Source organism: Thunnus albacares, chromosome 19, assembly GCF_914725855.1.
Source record: "Thunnus albacares chromosome 19, fThuAlb1.1, whole genome shotgun sequence".
Lineage (NCBI taxonomy): Eukaryota > Metazoa > Chordata > Actinopteri > Scombriformes > Scombridae > Thunnus > Thunnus albacares.
In genome coordinates this window covers 2,684,284-2,703,253 of record NC_058124.1, presented here as the reverse complement: position 1 = coordinate 2,703,253, position 18,970 = coordinate 2,684,284, and the positions used below count along the sequence as shown (strand labels likewise).

The 18,970-nt window shown below is 39.1% G+C and overlaps 1 protein-coding gene across 1 annotated transcript in view; it reads right to left on the bottom strand.

Annotated features, from left to right (window-relative positions):
• Positions 1-1,886: 1,886 nt before the first annotated feature.
• Positions 1,887-18,970, bottom strand: part of col28a1a (collagen, type XXVIII, alpha 1a) — a 33,799-nt gene continuing 16,715 nt past the window's right edge. The window contains exons 16-35 of the mRNA XM_044335458.1: positions 18,848-18,916; positions 18,684-18,752; positions 17,396-17,464; positions 17,217-17,288; positions 16,583-16,651; positions 15,997-16,068; positions 12,321-12,389; positions 12,047-12,115; positions 11,699-11,767; positions 11,555-11,623; positions 10,311-10,379; positions 10,138-10,206; positions 9,889-9,957; positions 9,697-9,777; positions 8,285-8,320; positions 8,164-8,200; positions 7,295-7,849; positions 4,876-5,024; positions 3,480-3,753; positions 1,887-2,928 (exon numbers count right to left, since the gene is read on the bottom strand). Of these exons, the coding sequence (XP_044191393.1) occupies positions 2,756-2,928; positions 3,480-3,753; positions 4,876-5,024; positions 7,295-7,849; positions 8,164-8,200; positions 8,285-8,320; positions 9,697-9,777; positions 9,889-9,957; positions 10,138-10,206; positions 10,311-10,379; positions 11,555-11,623; positions 11,699-11,767; positions 12,047-12,115; positions 12,321-12,389; positions 15,997-16,068; positions 16,583-16,651; positions 17,217-17,288; positions 17,396-17,464; positions 18,684-18,752; positions 18,848-18,916 (2,208 nt within the window). The 3' untranslated portion in view covers positions 1,887-2,755. The remainder of the gene's footprint in view (positions 2,929-3,479; positions 3,754-4,875; positions 5,025-7,294; positions 7,850-8,163; positions 8,201-8,284; positions 8,321-9,696; positions 9,778-9,888; positions 9,958-10,137; positions 10,207-10,310; positions 10,380-11,554; positions 11,624-11,698; positions 11,768-12,046; positions 12,116-12,320; positions 12,390-15,996; positions 16,069-16,582; positions 16,652-17,216; positions 17,289-17,395; positions 17,465-18,683; positions 18,753-18,847; positions 18,917-18,970) is intronic.

Below are 18,970 nucleotides of genomic sequence, written 5' to 3'. Positions count from 1 at the left end.
ATATGGCAAAATACAGTATAACTGTTCTCAGATAATGAATGTCAATTCTAAAACTGACAGTCATGTTTTGTTTGACAGGCATGCATGCACTGTCATATGGAATAGATGGAATTTGCTGATAGTGATGTAGCGTGCATCCACTGAGATGTGAAACCTCTATGTCCATTGATGCATTCTTTAGTTTCTTTTTTAGTTGGCCTTCCTCTGTTTGCTTGCTGCTCTTGTTGTAATGTGTTATGTAATCCTGCTCAGAGAGTGACAAACTAAATAAACACTCAGAGTGAGCTGCACTTTCAGAGATTTAATCCGCTTTAAACCATCTCCTAATACAATGTAAATGTGAGAAGAAAAGGCTGCTCTCTCATTTTGACGTTTCACACACCACCTTGTATTTTACACATGTGCACTTGTTACTGAGTTTTATCAGCTCGGGGAACATTTTGCAGTTTGTGGGACAGTGGAAGAAGTAGAACAGGTTTTGCTAATCTGATAGGACTGAATGATGGTGTTGGCATCTATCAGGAAAATAAACAATGGAGGAAAACAGGTGATTATGAGAAGTGTAGTGACGTAAGATACTGTATAGCTGATTGTTCTGTCTAGTCTCTTCCTGACTGACACAGCTTTGGATTTGTTTACAATGAGAGTATGAGGGCCACTGTTAGTAACATTAAGAGATTCTGACATTAGGAGAATGAAGATGTAATATTTATAGAATAAGGTTATACGAGACAATTTTCATAATTTTAGAATAATGTTGTAGTAACCAGTCAGCTGGTTATATTAGGAGAAAGACCCTGATGAAGATGGAGCTGCCAGGTGAGAGGAAAAGAGGAAGGACAAATAGGAGGTTTATGGATATAGTGAGGGAGACATGCAGGTTGTTGGTGTGACAGAGGAAGACACAGAGGACAGGAAGAGATAGAGATAGATGATCTGCTGTGGCGACCCCTAACGGGAACAGCCGAAAGAAGAAGAAGAAGAAGAAGTCAACTGTGAGAGCAGTCTGTCAGTTTACATATCAAATTTAAAGATGTGGAGGGTTTACAGAGAATCACCTTCTTATCATATTTTACAACACTGAAAATATAAATTATGACTTTTCCTCAAAATATTATGATGTCTATCTTGTAAAATTATTAATTTATTCACAAAATATTAATTATTTTTCTTGGAAAACTATAACTTCCAATTGTTTCTGTAACATTACAGCTTTATTTACTAAATAGCACAGCTTTTTGTTTAAATTACAGTTACGTTCTCAAAATGTTATAACTTGATTCTGGAATTTCTTTTGTTCACTGAAAACTATGACTTTATTTGTAGAATTACAACTTTATTCTTGTAATATTTTGGCATATTGTTTCAAAATTATGACATTTTTATTGTAATATTATGAATCCTTAAAATTAATAAAAATTTAAACTTTTTTTTTCACAATATTTTGACTTTTTTTCTCAAAACCCGAGATTTATTTTGCCCAACAGTGGCCCTAATACTTATATGCCTATAATTAAATGAAATTACATTTCAATTTGGTAAGCCCAGTGGTGACAAGGTCAGACGGTCTTCACAGGGAACATGTTTGTCTTTTCTCAGTCCTGAGTTATGTTACAGAGATGAGGAGCAAATATATTATTACCCCTGGAGTATTAATGCTGTCCAAGTGGAGCTTAAATTAGTACTTTTCCATGCTGTTTCACTTACTAAGAATATTTCCTACCTTTAGTGGTATCTAGCTATACAGATAGTTTTGGTTTAACCAGGTTTTGAGATATCAATCAATCTCAATCAATCAATCTTTATTTATATAGCGCCATATCACAACAGAAGTCATCTCAAGGCACTTTTCACATAGAGCAGGTCAAGACCGTACTCTTTATCTGTCTCTGAGATTTCTGTCTCCACCCAAATACAATAAAAGTGGGTGGAATTTCATTTGCACTGAAGAATTACATTTTAAAATAACACTAGTAAAATCTCTTTAAAGAAACAGTGTCCCGGTTATGATGGAAATTCTGATAAAACACAGACAAAAGCTTTCATACATTTCACACATTCAACACTGTTTCTTGGGTAGAGAGTAGTTCCAATGTAAACCTCTGACAGTGAGGTGTTTATCAGAGTAACAGGGACACTGTTTCAAGAAAGCTGATTTTTTGAAAGTAATTTTTCAATGCTGTGAGCACCACAAACCAGTATCAGGTTGGAGGCAGATATCTCAGAGGCAGATATTACAAAAGCTGGACTGAAAACGATCTGCCTGACTGGGCACCACTATAGGTAAAATGATATTTTTTGTTATTTGGGTGAACCAACCCTTGCACTGGTAATCTTTAATGTCACTTCAGTTATTTTTGTGAATAAATTTATGTAGTTAAAAAATATGGAATAGATCTTTCAGAAGAAAATATCCATTCAATATGTAAAGCAAAGCCTTTGCTGTGTGAACAGAGTAACTCAACTTATTTCTGGTACAGATATTACTAGTTATCCCAAATGACAGCTGATTCGTGTGTGCAGTAGTTCAGAATTGTGCACCTGCAGTGTGAATGTAGCCTGTGAGACAATGAGGAGCTCTCCATCGTCGCCTTCACCCACAGTAGAGCAGTCCAGAGAGTGTGACCACAGCAACAGCTGCTAGCTGGAGCTCTGGTCAAATAGTAAAGCCTGCGTCATCAGTCCACTCTGTTCCTCTGTGACGCTGATGGAGCATGTTAGCTTTGCACACGCCCTTTTTTCCAAACACAGTCTGTTACGTGTAGACGCAAGAATTCTTGCAACTGGCTTCAGTCTCAAAGTTGTTTGCATTTCCCTGGCAGCCTCCGTACCAGAACTGGGCACAGGCGTTGGCCTCAGGGTCGTAATACCACTTAACGACATACTGCCGACAGGGACCTGGGTCCAGAGGCAGACCACAGCCCTCATCTGAAAGGTCAAAATGGGTGCAAAATGGGTGAGTGAACTGCTCATAAACATTGCCTTCATTTTAATGGCTGTTTGAACATGTTGCAGGTCACTTATTCAAGTTCAAACAGGAGACATCTGAAAAATAACCTGGTTTTAACATGTCTTTTCACCGGGGTATCAAAACTGTTTTTTTTCTTCACAATGTAAATCATTGCTACTAAAGTATTGTACTTTGATAAGCCACATTTTGGATTAGGTCTAACTATCATTAGGTGCCTTTCTGACCAGGGCCTGTATTTCAAGCATCTGAGAATCATTAATAGGAATTGTGCTGGGAAATATTTAACAAAGGGAAGCGGCAAGATTTCTAACTAGAGCAAACACAGGATGTGATAAAAAAACGCTTTGCACAACCTGAGAAAATTCCTGTCATCTTTGTGGCTGTTGTACTGTGAAGAAGTATTCAGCAAAATCCAAGTGCTAAAGCACCTTGTGATGTAACTGATACGTATGTGTGTGGCTCTGGAACTTATCAGTGGATTTCATTTGTTGCAGTTCTACTTGTTTACCTGAAACAGGTGAGTCTGTCAGCAGTGGAGGAGGAGGGCTGGCTGGAGACTCTGTGCTCTCTGCCTCATATAGCCAGTCAGTTGGAGTCTGGGGACCCACCACAGAGGTCACCCCGGGTCCCTGCGTCCGTCTACCAGGAGAGGCAAACATGATGTCTGGAAGTTCATTCCAGGGCTCCACCAAGAGTTTCCTGTCAACCAGGTTCTCGTTCACCCGTCGTGACTCGGGGGGCTGTGGAGTCAGCGCTGTTTCTGCCTCCACTGGAAGTTCAAGCTAGGAAGCAGAGGAGCAGCTCAGATCAGATATACTCCTATAGTTCAGGCACACTAAAGAGCAGTTAACATAACACTTTTTAATGCAGTCTAATGCAGTCTTTTAAAAGGCAGTCAGTGGAGAAACAAAGTCCTCTAATTTCAATGAATTAATTTCAATTGTTAATGTTTTAAAAAGACAAAATGCACCATTTTCAATAATTATTCCATCTGAATACATTACATTTTAACCATTTACTTTACTTCGAGGCTGAGCTGAACACAAACACAGATACAGTCAGTGCATCCATTGCTAGCTAGCTTACAGCTAATGTAATACTTGCAGTACAACAGTGACCATTGTAAATGACTTTAGTGTAAAGTCAAGAGGTTGTGTTATGTAGCACAACATGCTAGAGAAGCTCTGTAAACAGAATTACATACCCACACATGTGCAGTGACATCTGCCTTACACAGAGCGCAGACTAAAAACGTGATTGCAGTTATGGACTCAACTAAACAAACTAAAGTGACCAAACTCTTCATAACGAAGGAACATGTCTAATGTTTAATGTAATACATCAGGAATAAGATATATCAGGCTTTGGATGCACACAATATGTGTTAGTAGGATGAGTTTGTTGTTGGTTTGGTTCTGCAAGTGAGATTTGTTGACAATGAGAAAAAATTGGAAAATTGCCAGCCTTATCCTTTAAGGTGTTTTCAGACAAAAAAGGCAAATTTTTGAGGAAGCATGATTGAAAGTCAATGGAAAGATGCAATTAGAGGCAGATTCTACCAGAGCAGCATGAATTAACACAAAGAAATGTCCACACAAGTTGGAAATGTTTCAACTTGAGCAAAAGAATCTCTGAGCTTTATGAATCTGCTTCATAAACCTACAGACATGAGAGGAAATGAGATGTTTCTGGTGAGGTCAGAGTTCAGTCAGAGGCTACTGAACAGAAACACATGGACTGTTGCTAGCTAGCTTATAGCTAATGCACATTTTGAATATTGGCTGTTGTGGGAGAATAAACACAAAAGATCCAGCAGTCAAGGAATGACACAAGGAAAAAAATTGCATTCTGTCTGAGCACACAGTAAGAACTGCTCCCAGAAATAGTGCTGAAAGCGGCATTACTGGTATGTTTTCCTCCTCTGGTAACTCTTGGATGCGGCTGTCTTCTGGAGTCTCTGGCTGGATTTCCACAGGTGGAAAGACAGAGTTTGGTAGAAACACCATTGTGTCATCCTGCTCACAAATCTGACCGAGTATCTTGCTTTCCAGAGCTGTGCCAAAACAAAGATGTAATACAATTAGAAAAGTAAATACATTTGATAAATAGTGAATGTAATCTCACAATAGTATTGTATTGACTCATTTTTAAAGACTGCCAGTGACACATTTGTGACTTGTTGGGCCACATGCCATAGCACTGTTGATACGTCTGTTACAGGCTAAGCTACAACATGTATTTAAGATCTTGAGGCTGTTAGAAGCTTTTGTTACTTTTGACAAAGCTAGTTCACTGAACACATTGCAGACAAATGGACATGTGCCTAACACTGACTGAGAATTTTTCATCTTAGAGTTAAAAGTTTATAGTACTGTAATACTAAAATTTATTTTTTAAAATGTTGGATTGTTCCTTTAAGATCTCGCTATAAATAACCAGTGTGACAGTGATCAGTTCTTTAAAGGAACAGTTCAACATTTTCAGAAGTTAGATGTGAAAATTGCTATCAACCACGTGTGAAATAGTTCAACATTTTAGGAAATACATGTGTGGTGATGGGGTGTGGTTTGGACTCAGCTGCGGGGGGGGGGATGGGTAGGAGTGGCTCATGGGAGCAGTGCCAGCGTTAGTCTAATTGGCACAGGTATTACCTGTTGTCTGATTATTCTCTGTCCTTTTTATGCAGTAGCATGCTGGACCTGAGAGACACACAGACACACTGGAGCCAAAGAATGATGGGCGCGCCAGCCCTCAGTTATAATTGTATATTGATTCTGTGCTGTTTGAGAAACTGGACTGTGCCCTCTAGAAACATTAGGCAAGTGAGTGTAGGAATTAAGAGCGAGAAATGTGTTTATGTTTTAAAAGGGTGTGTGTGGAGTAAATAGGATGACCTAAAGTGGACAGAACTGCGACTGCGATGTATATTTAGTTCCGAGAGTAAGCTGCGAAGATCGATATCACGTGTCTGGGCATGAAGCAAGAGCCATGAGACGATTTGCAAATATACTAAAAGCAGAGGGGAAACAGCTAATCTGGCTCTGTCAAAAGTAAAAAATGCACCAACACTAACACCTCCACCACCTAAAGCTCACCAATTAACACATTGTGTCTCATTTGTTTAATTGGTTTCATGGGGAGTTACAACAGTGTATCTATCTGCCCAGCACTTCTGTACAGCATCACTGGCTCTACTTTGGGTTGCAGATTTTGGTTGGTGAGCAAAGGTTTTAGTACATATCTGTGTACAGGAATGATGGTATCAAAGCTAGCAACCTCACTGTGACAACAAGACTCCAGAAAATCCCTTTGACGATTGTCCTTCACCAAAAATAGTTACACCATGTAACTTCCCATAAACTACAAATTAGTTTTACATTTCTGTATGGATTAAACAAACAAGGTGTTAATTTGTGAGCTTTAGAGGTGATGAAGAAGAAAAAAACACTACTTCTCGTAAGGTCATAAGAATCTGAATAGATCGGTACATACGTATTGTTTCACCATCTCTGGTAAAACAATGGATTCAAAAACACAAACATCAGATGATGCCATTAATGAAAGAGTAAGGTGCAATAGTTTAGTAAGTTGCAATATATAAAGCATTACTTCTCAATGGATTTAAGTCAGTTCCAATGAATTCCAGTGGAGAAAATGGAATACAATTGCTCAGGATCAGTGATAACAACGCAGCCACCTGGAATCATAGGTTATTGATATTAGGACTCTTCTACATCATATGCATGTACTGCACATTTCTGAGCACTTCTCATTACAGAATGAGCATATAGTAGTAAGTTGTAGTTGACAAAATTTGCCCAGTGGTAATTAATTAATTACCATGTTGACTGAAATGATCACTGGGGGGAGATTTTGCAAAGAGGGGAGGGGGGCATTGTTAGATAAGGTGAAAGGGAGGATGGGAGGGTAATGGGCTGGTAATGGGGGAGAAAGTGATATTTTATAATAACATCTGTTGTCAAAGTGCAAAACTTGTTCAGAAAAGTAACACTATTTGTTATTGGTTGCAAACGGGTACATGTATATGCTTGTACTGTATGTCTGCACTTGCACAGTATGCGTATGTATGTTCCTATCTGTATTTTTCTAATTTTATGTAACTGTGACACATAAAATGTTTCTATATCTGTCTAGCTGTCTAAAAGAAAGAAATTAAAACAAGTGCAGTATTGATCTTCTTATCTAACTCTTGAAAAGGAAGTGAAGTGTATTTCCTAAAATGCTCCTTCAGTAAATATCTCATCATGCCAAAAGTCAACATTGTGGTCCTTCTGAGAGGCTGAGACAACATTGTTTGCTTACTGGAAAGTGTCCTGAAGTCTTCTATGAGGTAGACGTGCTCTTCATCAGGATCAGAAGCGATAACATTCATCTCAGCCTGGAACTCTGCATACAGAGGATCGGTCTTGTTCACAACTCCAATAACAAACATCTCAATCCCCTCTGCGTGGGCCTCATTGGCCGTTTCTTCAAACTGCATGACGTCACGGGGGTCAGCCTGTCCATCCGTTAACACCACAGCCACCTTCCTGACACCGGGCCGTGAGGCCTGGAACAGCTGGTTGGCTCGGTGGATGGCGCTGCCTGTGAAGGTGCCTTCGCCCAGGTAGGGCATCTTCCTGACAGCGGCCTTGATGTCGTCCTGGCTGGACTGCTGCATCAGGCTGACCACCACCATGTCCACATGGCTGTAGAGCACCACACCAATCCGGCTGGCTTCCCGGCTCACTGACACCCGGTCGATAATAGCGTTCACAAAGTCCTTCACCACTTCAAAGTTTTCTGGTCCCACACTCTCAGAGCTGTCTATCACAAACACCAGCTCCAGAGGGCTCTCTCTGCACTTCAGACCACAGCCTGTGCAACAAATGTAAAGATGAATTACAGTTGTAAAAAATAGCTACAGGGGTGGATACAATACATTAACAATTGTCTTAACCAGTGTTGCTAACCCAACCGCTCAATCTGGCAACGCTGGTCTTGACTCAACTCTGTGTTGTGGTCTTGACTTTTTTTGTGGGACTACATTATATCATAATATTTTTTTTAAATATTTCATCTATTTAATTTTCATTTATCAGAAACATTAGCTCCCAACTAAGCAACACAAAAAATAATACTAATGACTGAAGAGTAAACTGCTGTAAAATGTACTAAAACTTGTACTTTACCACAGATTTCTCTTATTATCCTGATGACCTCTTCTCTCTGCACATGGAAGAAAGAAGACAAATACATTATGTCTTACATTTTAATGTTAAGATATACAGCTGTGTCTGTCACTTTACTCACTGTCAGTCCTGGTTCCCCCTTTTCTCCAGGTCTCCCCTGTAAAATGAAATTCAGATTAGTTTAGTTTTAGGCTAATCTCCTTTGGACAAGTACATGGTTGTGTATGGGATGGTCTGACTGATTAGGCACCAATTGGTATCATTCATTACAAACTGTTTGATCAATTTTTGTGTAATTTGCCAATCAGAAAAACTGATCAGCAACAAAATATTAGGCTGTTAGTTTCTATGAGCTAGCAGAGCTAAAGGACACCTTCAGGGATAAAATAGCAAATCAAAGCAAAAATAGGCTTTTCAGAGCTTCATATATCCACTGTGTAAAGCAGCAGTTCTCAACCTGTGGTCTGGGGATCCCCAAGGGGTCCTTGAGGAGAGTCCAGAAAGTCCCCAGAAAAATGCTGAATATTTCAATTTCACAATTATTTCATTAACTACAAGTAAGCCCAGTGAGAGAATGTATGAGAATCACTATTTTATTCATAGGTTTCAAACTCTTCACTGTTAATCTGCCAATCTACACTATAAACATGGATTAACTAAATCTTATCACATGAGGATCCCTGAGACTTCATCTTATCAAATACATGTCCTTGACCTGATGTGTATCAATATGGGGTTTCTCGACACTAAAAAGCTTGACAACCACTGGTAAACCACCACATCAAAATCAGATTCAAGGTACCCATTTCATGCCACACAGCTTCTCAGAAGGTTATGCTGCAGCAGCGTTTTGATGTTTTGAGAAAATTGTCCATATTGGAATCTATTGTAATTACATGAACTAGCAGCCACCTTACTCTGTGAAGAACTACAAACTTTTTACAGCCAATTTGCAAGTTAACATTAGTAAATGCTATAAATAGATAGATTTTGGGCGGAGCTAACTCTTGGCATCAGTGTGCATTTGCTTTTAAGACACTTCAGTACTTTTAGTCAATCCAGGTAAAGTGGAATTTCAGAATAATATGGGATTCTCAGTCATCATTACCACAAGAATGTTGACTTGAACATTGGAAACTGGTATTGATGTCTTCAATATCATATTCAAGTTTTATCATTATTGTCTTTTTAACACTACCACTAAGAATCATCAAAGTCAGAAATGTTCAAATTCTACACATAGTCTTCAAGAGCAGAACCTAATTGGTCATAAATGCTAGACCAGTCATTCCTAATGATGTTAAATTAATGATTGTATCTGCCTGAAATGACTAAGTGGCTGTATTTAATACATTTTTCACACCCAAAATGCTACTAGAATCTTTGTTATAGATTACACCACTATTTCCATTTTACATGAAGGAAGAGAAGGCAGAGAACTGTGACCATCCTTAAGGATGATAATGATAATAACAACAACAACAACAACAATAATAATAATAATAGCATTTTAAGTATTTCCAAGAGTGTTACCATTGGTCCAGTAGATCCAGGCTCTCCATAGTCTCCCTTGTCACCTCTCTTTCCCCGGTCTCCGGGAATCCCTCTATCACCCTGTGTGTGTGTGTGTGAAGGCAATCTTTATCACAATGAATATGGAGTACTGGTAATCAGAGGTAATATGTGACAGGTCATTGGCACATGCAGGAGGTGTATTGTTTGTACCTTCTCCCCTGGAAGGCCGTCCCCTGATGCCCCTCGGGGGCCTATTGGCCCCTGAAACCCGGGCTCTCCCTGGGAATAAAGATCAATGGATTGGTAAGACGGAGTGGGGTATCACCAGCATATAGACTGATCCTGTCCATGGTACACCAGAAGTTGACTGATTTGACTGTGCGGGCTAATAATGGCTCAAGAGGGGAAAATGAGCATCTTTGTCACTTGTAATAAAAATTCTTTACTCTAAATTATTACCTTTGGCCCCTGGATGCCCTCTCCTGGAGGCCCAGGCATGCCTGGTGGACCGGGCTGCCCTGCAGAGCCCTGGAAATACAATAGATTACATCACTTGTCAAGTTCTAAGGCTAATTTCATTTTGATAAGTCAAGTGAGATTGTTCAGGTTTCTTCATACAAACACACACTGACCTTTGGTCCATAAAGTCCGATTCCAGGAGGACCTGATGGCCCCGGGACCCCTGGTAATCCTCTGTCACCCTGATACACAAAACAGACAGAGTAAAATTGAGCTAGAATTGCTTAATAAATTACTTAATGTACACCTTATGCAGCCCATCCATTTTTTCAACTGTTCCATTTCCAATTTGCCTCAATGTGTAGTCAGTTCACATAGCCTGCTATAAATGTGCCTGACACTGCCACATATACTGCAGGTAAACAAAACAACAATTTATGGTTTTATCTCCAAGTAGCTTACTCTGTGTTGTTTGAACAATTCAAGAGCACTGATGGCTAACTTACCAGTGCCACTGTGCAGCAATGCATGCAGTTTATTGAGTTGTTAACATTATTTGCTTCATCAAAACTCCCTCTGAAATGACATGTTAATCTGTGCTCAGCTGTGTTTGGGGAAGTGTATTAAGCCCAAAAGATCTGTGTTGACTATTTTTAGTTTTTTATATTCAAATTCTGACTGAACTATGCTTCTTGTTGGTGACAATATTTCACTCACATAACTAAGACTCCAAAAGAATTGAAAAATGAATAAAACAAGACAGCTGATACTTGACTTTTGCTTTGTTGGTCTGGAAGCTGATTTATAAACATATATTTTCAAGAGACAACTTTGCAGGGGTACCCTTGTTCCTGAGAAACATATGGAGGATCACATACACATTTAGACATTCTACTGTAACTTGGTTATACTCTCATTTTCTCCAAATTTGTAATGTCTTGTTCTCCATAAATTACAGTCAACATTTATATACCTAATTACAAACTACAGAAGCAGATTAATCAGCAATCAGGAACCAAACAGTGCACTGTTGCTGAATCCAAAAATGAATTGATTCATATTGAAGAATTTATCCAATGAAGTCTCAGCTCAGGCTTTCAACCTCAGCCTGCCATCAGCCACATGGCAACAGAACCTTTTAAGCTCCTGTGCTGAATATTTCTTACTGTATTGGTTTTGTAGTTGACTAAACACAGTCTTATATTCTGACCTCTTTGTTCGATGATCTGATCTGTTTTCAGCACATCTGCTTATTGTTTAAACTGATGATTTAAGCAGCAGTAGGAGTTTCCTGCTCATTCACTCATCTTCCATCAGACACGCCCCTAAAGTAACTATGCAAAAATGACCTGTTATATCAGGTAACTAGGCCCTTTCCCTCACTTCATGAATTCATGATGTAAGATTTGTGTATTACCTTAGGTCCAGGTTGACCTTTCCCTTCAGGCCCCATCTCTCCTTGCACTCCTGGTAAGCCAGGTAGCCCCTAAACATCAAGCAAAATATGTTTATTATTTTCTTTCTTTCTTTTTTCTGTCTTTCTGTGACAGTTCCCTCTCACCTGTGGTCCTGGGAAGCCATCTCCCTTTATCCCTGGTGGCCCAACAGGTCCAGTATTTCCTTTGTTACCCTGAAGGGGGATCAGCAGAACAGTCAGAACACTGACAAGGACAAACACAATAAGACAAGGCTGTAAGGTTGTAACTACAATAAACTATTAGGAAAAGTTATTTTCAGGTATTTTAATTGTAACATACACAGTGTACAGCATGTCAACATACAGTATGTCAAATGTTACAATTAACAAGTCACAGACATGGAGAAAATATATGACATCAGCTTGTACAACACAATGCACCTAATACTTGAAGCAGGTGTGACATGCTGGCATCTTATCTGTTTATGTTACCTTTGGTCCAATGATTCCAACTCCAGGTTCACCAACAGGTCCAGCTGGTCCTGCAGGCCCAGGATCTCCCTATTGTTTGGAGACAACAGACTCACTGTCAGTCATATCTGACTGACACTATTTAATTAGAACAAAATAATTGATAAGTAATCAATGAGTAATCATTTTAATACATCATTTCAGTTTGTCTTCCAAACAAGTCAAACCGGACAGATTGCATACAAATGTATGTGTGTGTGTGAATGTTGTAAACTGCTTTATTGGATGTCATCACCTTTGGTCCTGGTAAGCCACGGCCAGCACTTCCAGGTAGGCCCACCATTCCTGGGCTGCCAGGCTCTCCCTGAACAAGGGGTCAGTAAAATGTCAGACATTAAAGGACTCACAATTTTTCAAGTCTGTCTTAAACAGTCAGGAGCCCAAATGAACACTGAAATATGTTTTCCATGTAATAATCATTCCTTCTGTTCATACTGACCATTAGAAGATCCCTTCATAATGCACTTACAATGTAAGTGATGGGGGACAAAATCCACAGTCCTCCTTCTGTGCAAAAATGTATTTAAAAGTTTATCTGAAGCTAATATGAAGCTTCAGCGTCCAAATGAGTTTCATACATTTTGATTTCTTAAAAAAAGTTAGTGAGTGAAAGCCTCTGAAACACTATGAATTCCACACCCTGCTTTATGCCCTTAAAGAGCAGAATTACCCATTAAGTTGTCTTCCATATTATTAATGTTGATAAAACATACATATGTCTTAAATGTCAGATCTCCTATCATATTGTCACAGTTCAGTTGAAAGACTCTTCCCACAGATGCCCACCTGACCTCCCCTGGAATGACCTCACCCGATGATGATGTCAGCAGAACTTATTCAGTGAAGTAACCTAGACCACGTGTGCCAGCTTTTGCTCAGTAGCATCAAGTAGGCTAAAGATATCACAGGCCTAGAGACCATTGGTTTGTTAGAATGAACATCAATACATGTATCAGCACCTAACACTCATATTATGTAAACAACTTCAGTTCTTTATTAGCTTTAAGATTTTACACTCTTTTAATTGGGAATAATTCCTTAATGGTGGTATGATTTTTTTATACTAATAGTGGATCAAATGACTATAATGTATGTGAAAGGGGTCGCTTGTAGTAAGCAATTCCTCTCAGCTCTATGGAGTTAACTCATTGTTAACCCGCTACTTTACTGTTTTGGTTCAGTCTCAATGCTCTCATCAACCTGGTTTCCAGCAGCAGCAGGCAGCTGTTTTCACTGAAGCAGCTAGAGAACCAGATATTTTTCTCAGGAGCTGGTGGAGACCAAACCAGAGCCGAAAGGAGATTGAATACTGGCCAGAAAGACGACTCCAAATAAATGCTAATGTTGTTCTGTTTCTGCTGGCTGTGTAAAAAGACGACTGTTTGTTAGCCATAACAACTTAAGAAGGTGATAATATGTCAGATGTGTTTTCAGCTTGTTCTGGTGCCACCAAGTGGCAAAACAACTGTACACTGTATACAGGAAATGTACAACTTCTTGGATGCAGCTGGAAATTATGTTAATGGAAATGGAGTTTGCAGGTGGTAAAACAATAACAATGAGCTAAAATAGGCCAGAAAGCTAAAAAAAAAAAAAAAAAAAAAAAAAAAAGGAGCTTTAAAGCTGCACTAATCAATATTTTTTGTATTAACAATGGAATGGTATGTAAAATGTGAAAAGGTATGACGGCATATCTTTGCCAAATCTTTGCTTTGGGTGTGCACAGAATCCAAAGGAGCACATGACTGTTATCCCCGAGCCCACAACTAATATCATCACTCGCCTGCTCGCTAAACTTTCACCTGCTCTTGTGAGTGGTTTTTCTTTTTGGCAGTAAGTAGGTGGACCCAGTCACCATTGTATCCCTAAATATAATTGGTTGAGTGAGTCCACCATCTTGGACAGATATGTATGGCATCACCCATGGATGTATAGTGAGAACTAGATACAGGAACAGCACCAGGCTTTGAAGCCAATTTGCCATAGTGGCCAAACCATGTAATTACAACATCACGTGATGTTATTGGGCCCAAAAAGACTTTTTCCCTGAGATAACTTCTGTTGTGATTTGGTGCTATATAAATAAAACAGACTTGACTTTAATGTATGCAAACTCTTACACAGGGCGATGTACTTGAATGTGTTTGTCTGAGCTCTGTCTTTTGTTTCTTCCATCTTTGACATTAATTTGATAAAACACTGGTAATTTATTTTTTTAACTTATATCCTGTAGTTATTTTTACATTGTTTATTTTGGTAAAAATTTCAGTGTATTCAGATATTGAACACACTGAGATAAAACAGAAATATTATCTCAGCAAGCACAGGCTTACCTCATGGAACTTTTCATCTGTTTTTAGCATCCTAATTATATTGTATGACATTGTCACAGCATATGAGTTAATCATAAACATGTTTGGTTCATGTTCAAATTCTTTGGCAAAAGTAATCTACTTGAATGTGTTTTTCTGAGCTGTGTGTTTTGTTTCTTCCATCTTTGACATTAATTTGATAAAACATTGGGACTTTTTCTCTTTACTTAGATCCTATAGTTGTTTTTATATTGTTTATTTTGGTAAAACTGTTTGGTTTATGTTCAAGATGTAATTCTTTGGCCCTGAAAGTTTTCATTCTTAAAAAATATAAGCTATTGCCTACATTACCACAACTATACAGAACAGCCGATAAACTCATTTTCCTAGCAGTTTGTAGCTTTATCATTTTGTGGTGGTGTTACAAAGGATACTGACCACACCTCTATAACTCTTTGTTCAACCATTGTGTTATCTCTCCCTGTTTATGGCCTATGAACCCAGTTTAAAGGCAAGTTTATGTATGTGTGTGTACTCTGTCTCACACACAGACACACAGACACACACACACACACACGTACACTAACACACAGGTCTAAAACTCAAATCGGTCCTTTGTGTCTGTGTATGTGTGACTGTCAAACCTGTCAATAGGTTCATAGGCCACACACAGGGAGAGATGACACAATGGTTGAGCAAAGGTCATTACAACAGGTATAAAGGCATAGTCAGTATCATTTGAACAACATATTGAACCAAACATGTTTATGAGTGACTCATATGTTGTGACAATGTCATACAATATAATTAGGATGCTAAAAACAGATGAAAAGTTCCATGAGGTAAGCCTGTGCTTGTTGAGATAATATTTTATCTAATGTTTTATCTCAGTGTATTCAATATATTTGCCTACACTGACATTTTACCAAAATAAACAATATAAAAATAACTCCTCGCAGGCTACAATATTGTTCGCATGAGCGGAGATGTTCTGCACATGAGTGCTGTGAAAGCGCTCGCAAAAATAATATACATGCACGGCTGTTTGAGTTGCATGGGTGTCTCCTCTGCATCCGTGTGTGTGGATTTCATTTGTGCTTGCGGATTTTGGCAGAGATATGCTGTGATAAAAAGGGGTCAATGTAGGTACAAACCATCAGAGAATTATCACCAATTCTGCTTTTCACCTCAGGTCTATAGAGCATTTTAGCCTCTTTTAGCTCAGTGTTTTGGTTTTACAGCCCTGTTTTGGTTGACTCTCGCCGCTCTCATCTGCCTTGTTTCTTCCTCTTTCTTCTTGTATGTTCTTCATAGAAAACTGTGGACTTTAAAAGATGGATGGAAAAGATGTTTTCAACTGTTGTGTTATACCCTTCAATGTCAAACTCAAATTCTATTCAAACTATATAAAACAATATATAATATCTATGAAAATTAACCATCCAACAATAAAATATGACCTGATCTTAATCCTCTGTGTTGCTGTGAGAGCCATCTGAACCTGACCTTTGCTTAACACCTCCAGTGCTATATTCCCCACATAAAGCGAGCAGACATATGACCTTGACAGTACTTCTGGGTAACCTGTATTTAACAGACCTTAGCTCCAGCAGGTCCAACTGGGCCTGGAGACCCTGAAAGTCCCCTCGGCCCACGGTCGCCTCTATCTCCCTGTGGAAAAACATATACACATGATGTGATACATCTCAGCACTTCTGGTACTGCAAGACTAGGAAAGCACAGTATGTTGAATAAATGACGTCAATTGACACCTCTGCTGTGAAAGGTAAATACAACTCAATACAATAATTCAGTTAGCCCACTTTGCATGTAGAAGACTAAATCAATGAAACCACTGTCAATACAGGTATGTAAATATGTACAGTACCAGTCAAAGATATGAACACAAGGAAATAGGAAGTTGTGTCCAAACTTTTGACTGGTACTGTAGCTCCCTAATCCACTTCAAATACTAAGTAACTATTTACACACAGGATGTTGTTATTATACCCTGCATGTTCAGGGAAATCACATACAAAGCCGATTAACACAAAGCAACATTTGTTTATGTTGCTTCGTGTTAATCGGCTTCGTGTTGTTGTACATTGCATGATCGGGATATCCTCGAAGAGACTGCGAATATAAAACTGTAGCAGCAGCAGCACTACGGGTGATTAAAAATTACCTTTTCTCCAGGGATGCCTTTCCCTGGTGCTCCGCCTGGGCCTCGTTGACCTGGCAACCCCATCTCTCCCTAGATTAAACAACAGCTGAAAGTGTGTCAACAGCATTAAACAAACCAACATCTTCCAGTGAATCAAGCTTGTTTGTGACAATTTTCAGTGTCCTGAATAAAGTTCACTTCAGGTTAAATATAATTCATAAACAGATAAACTGTGAGCTGATAAAGCAAGGAAAATGAAGGTTTATTTATATAATATATCATAGAGCTAGAGGAATCTTAGCCTAAATTTGGATCGTGTGCAGAGCAGAAAGCAACATCTAGATGGCAACTCAAGAAGGATTTTCCATCTGAGTGTGTGGTTACTCTTTACATTTACTGTGAATTTGCTGCTTTGCCTCCTTAATATGATGTCCCTCCTGTTGAAACAAGATGTTGAGGTGGAACATCATGCAAAAGGAATTATTTTATATTCCTTTCTGTTATTGTGCAGTGAAGTCATAATAACCCATTTAAAAACAAGAAAGTACTTCACAGTTTAAGCAGGGTGCATGCTTAATATTTCAGTTTCACTTAAACCAGAATGAACATTTTAATTTCACAAAAAGTGACAATTGACTTCCAGGCACTGACTTACCTTAGGCCCAACAGCTCCATCCTCACCGGGAATTCCAGGTATCCCAGAAGCCCCATCAGGCCCTGGCTCACCCTGGAAATCCATTGATATATAAGCTCAAGATGTCTATTGTGACCCATTTGGAGTCATTGTCCATTCTGGTGAACATGCTTTAATCAAGAGGAGTTTGGTTGAGTTACCTTGGGCCCTGGCTCACCTACACCCCTCTCTCCCTGGGGTCCAGGCTCCCCGGGGAAACCCTGGTCACCCTGGGAAGCAACACAAATCATTAACTAACGACCGAAAAATGCAAAAAATGTTTATCAATTGTCCGTAGTTGGTGTCAGGTCGAGCTGCCCCCCTCATGTATGTTAATGGAGTGGTGACAATATAAGGAACACAATTCAATATAAGGCACTCCAGTACACCACCACCACCCACTACCACCTCAATAATAAACATAAAGTAGAATTATCCCCTCTCTGACAATGTCAACAAAAACTGAAAATATATAAGCTTCATAAAAGTAGAACTTATAGCAGAGCTGTTGTATTGGATTGCATTAGACTGCACAGGTGTTCCTAATGAAGTGGCTGGTGAGTGTATACACATTTGCTAGATGGATAAATTACCACTACTATTACAGCAGTCACTGATGGCACAAAATTATCAAAATTATAAGTATCTGAAATCTCAATTCACTGCTCACTATGGAGAAAACTTTTTAGTGTTTATTATATGTAGTAGGGAGTGTTAAATGAATCAATGAGGGCCTGAGCCTCCTCTATGGTCCATCCCCAGTACCTGTGAAGGCCAAGATTATTATTTCAATATTTTTAAAGCAAGTCTATGTAACTTTTGCTGAACAGCAGCCACTGTTGCCACAATTACAGGATAATGGCAAAGGGGGATTTTGAGCCTATATGATGTGTGCCCCCTCAAAAATGCAACTACACATCAGTGCTATGACTACTACAGAGACACCACATGGAGACCAAAAGAACAAGAACTGGTTTTCTCCTACGCGTCTCTTATGCCAGTCCATAGTGAGCACAACATGACAATGATTTATTTATTTCAATGTTAAAATGTCATGTAACAGTAGCTTGAGTATAGAAAAGTCATAAAGACAGCAAACTGACTAATCTCAATTATATCTTAAGTTTGCTAACCATAGCTAACACTAACCACCACAAGCTACTGGTCATACCAGATCTAGTAAGGCTGCAAGAGCAAAACATCTGAGAGTACTGAAGTGAACAAGAGTGTGTTTTATTGTTTCTTAATACAACTTTTAATATGTGAGAGAAAGCATGTTATTTCTTGTTTTAAATGTTACATAATCGCGTTTTGATGTATTATAAGTTGTCCGTATATTTCTTATGAATGTCAGATAAAGGTTACAGATTAATTAATACCTGTTTAAATTGTCACTCATTCCTATGAAAAGCCAGACAGTCAACTTTCTGCTGACACTCTGCTACCAACCTTTGGTCCAACTATACCCAGTCCAGTAGGTCCTCTGGGACCAGGAGGCCCAGATGGTCCTTGATCTCCCTAAAGCCAGAGAGGAAAACCAGAATTTAAAATGTGGTTACAAAAATAAAGGATATTTAGAAGAAGCAAATTCCTAACATTTTCATCAGCCTTGCCTTTTCTCCTTGGATGCCTGCCCCTGGAAAGCCCACCAAACCTGGCAGCCCGGGGGCTCCTGTGTTTCCCTGAGGGTCAGACAGGTGAGGGGCCAGAGAGGTCATTCTTTACAGCATCACAGG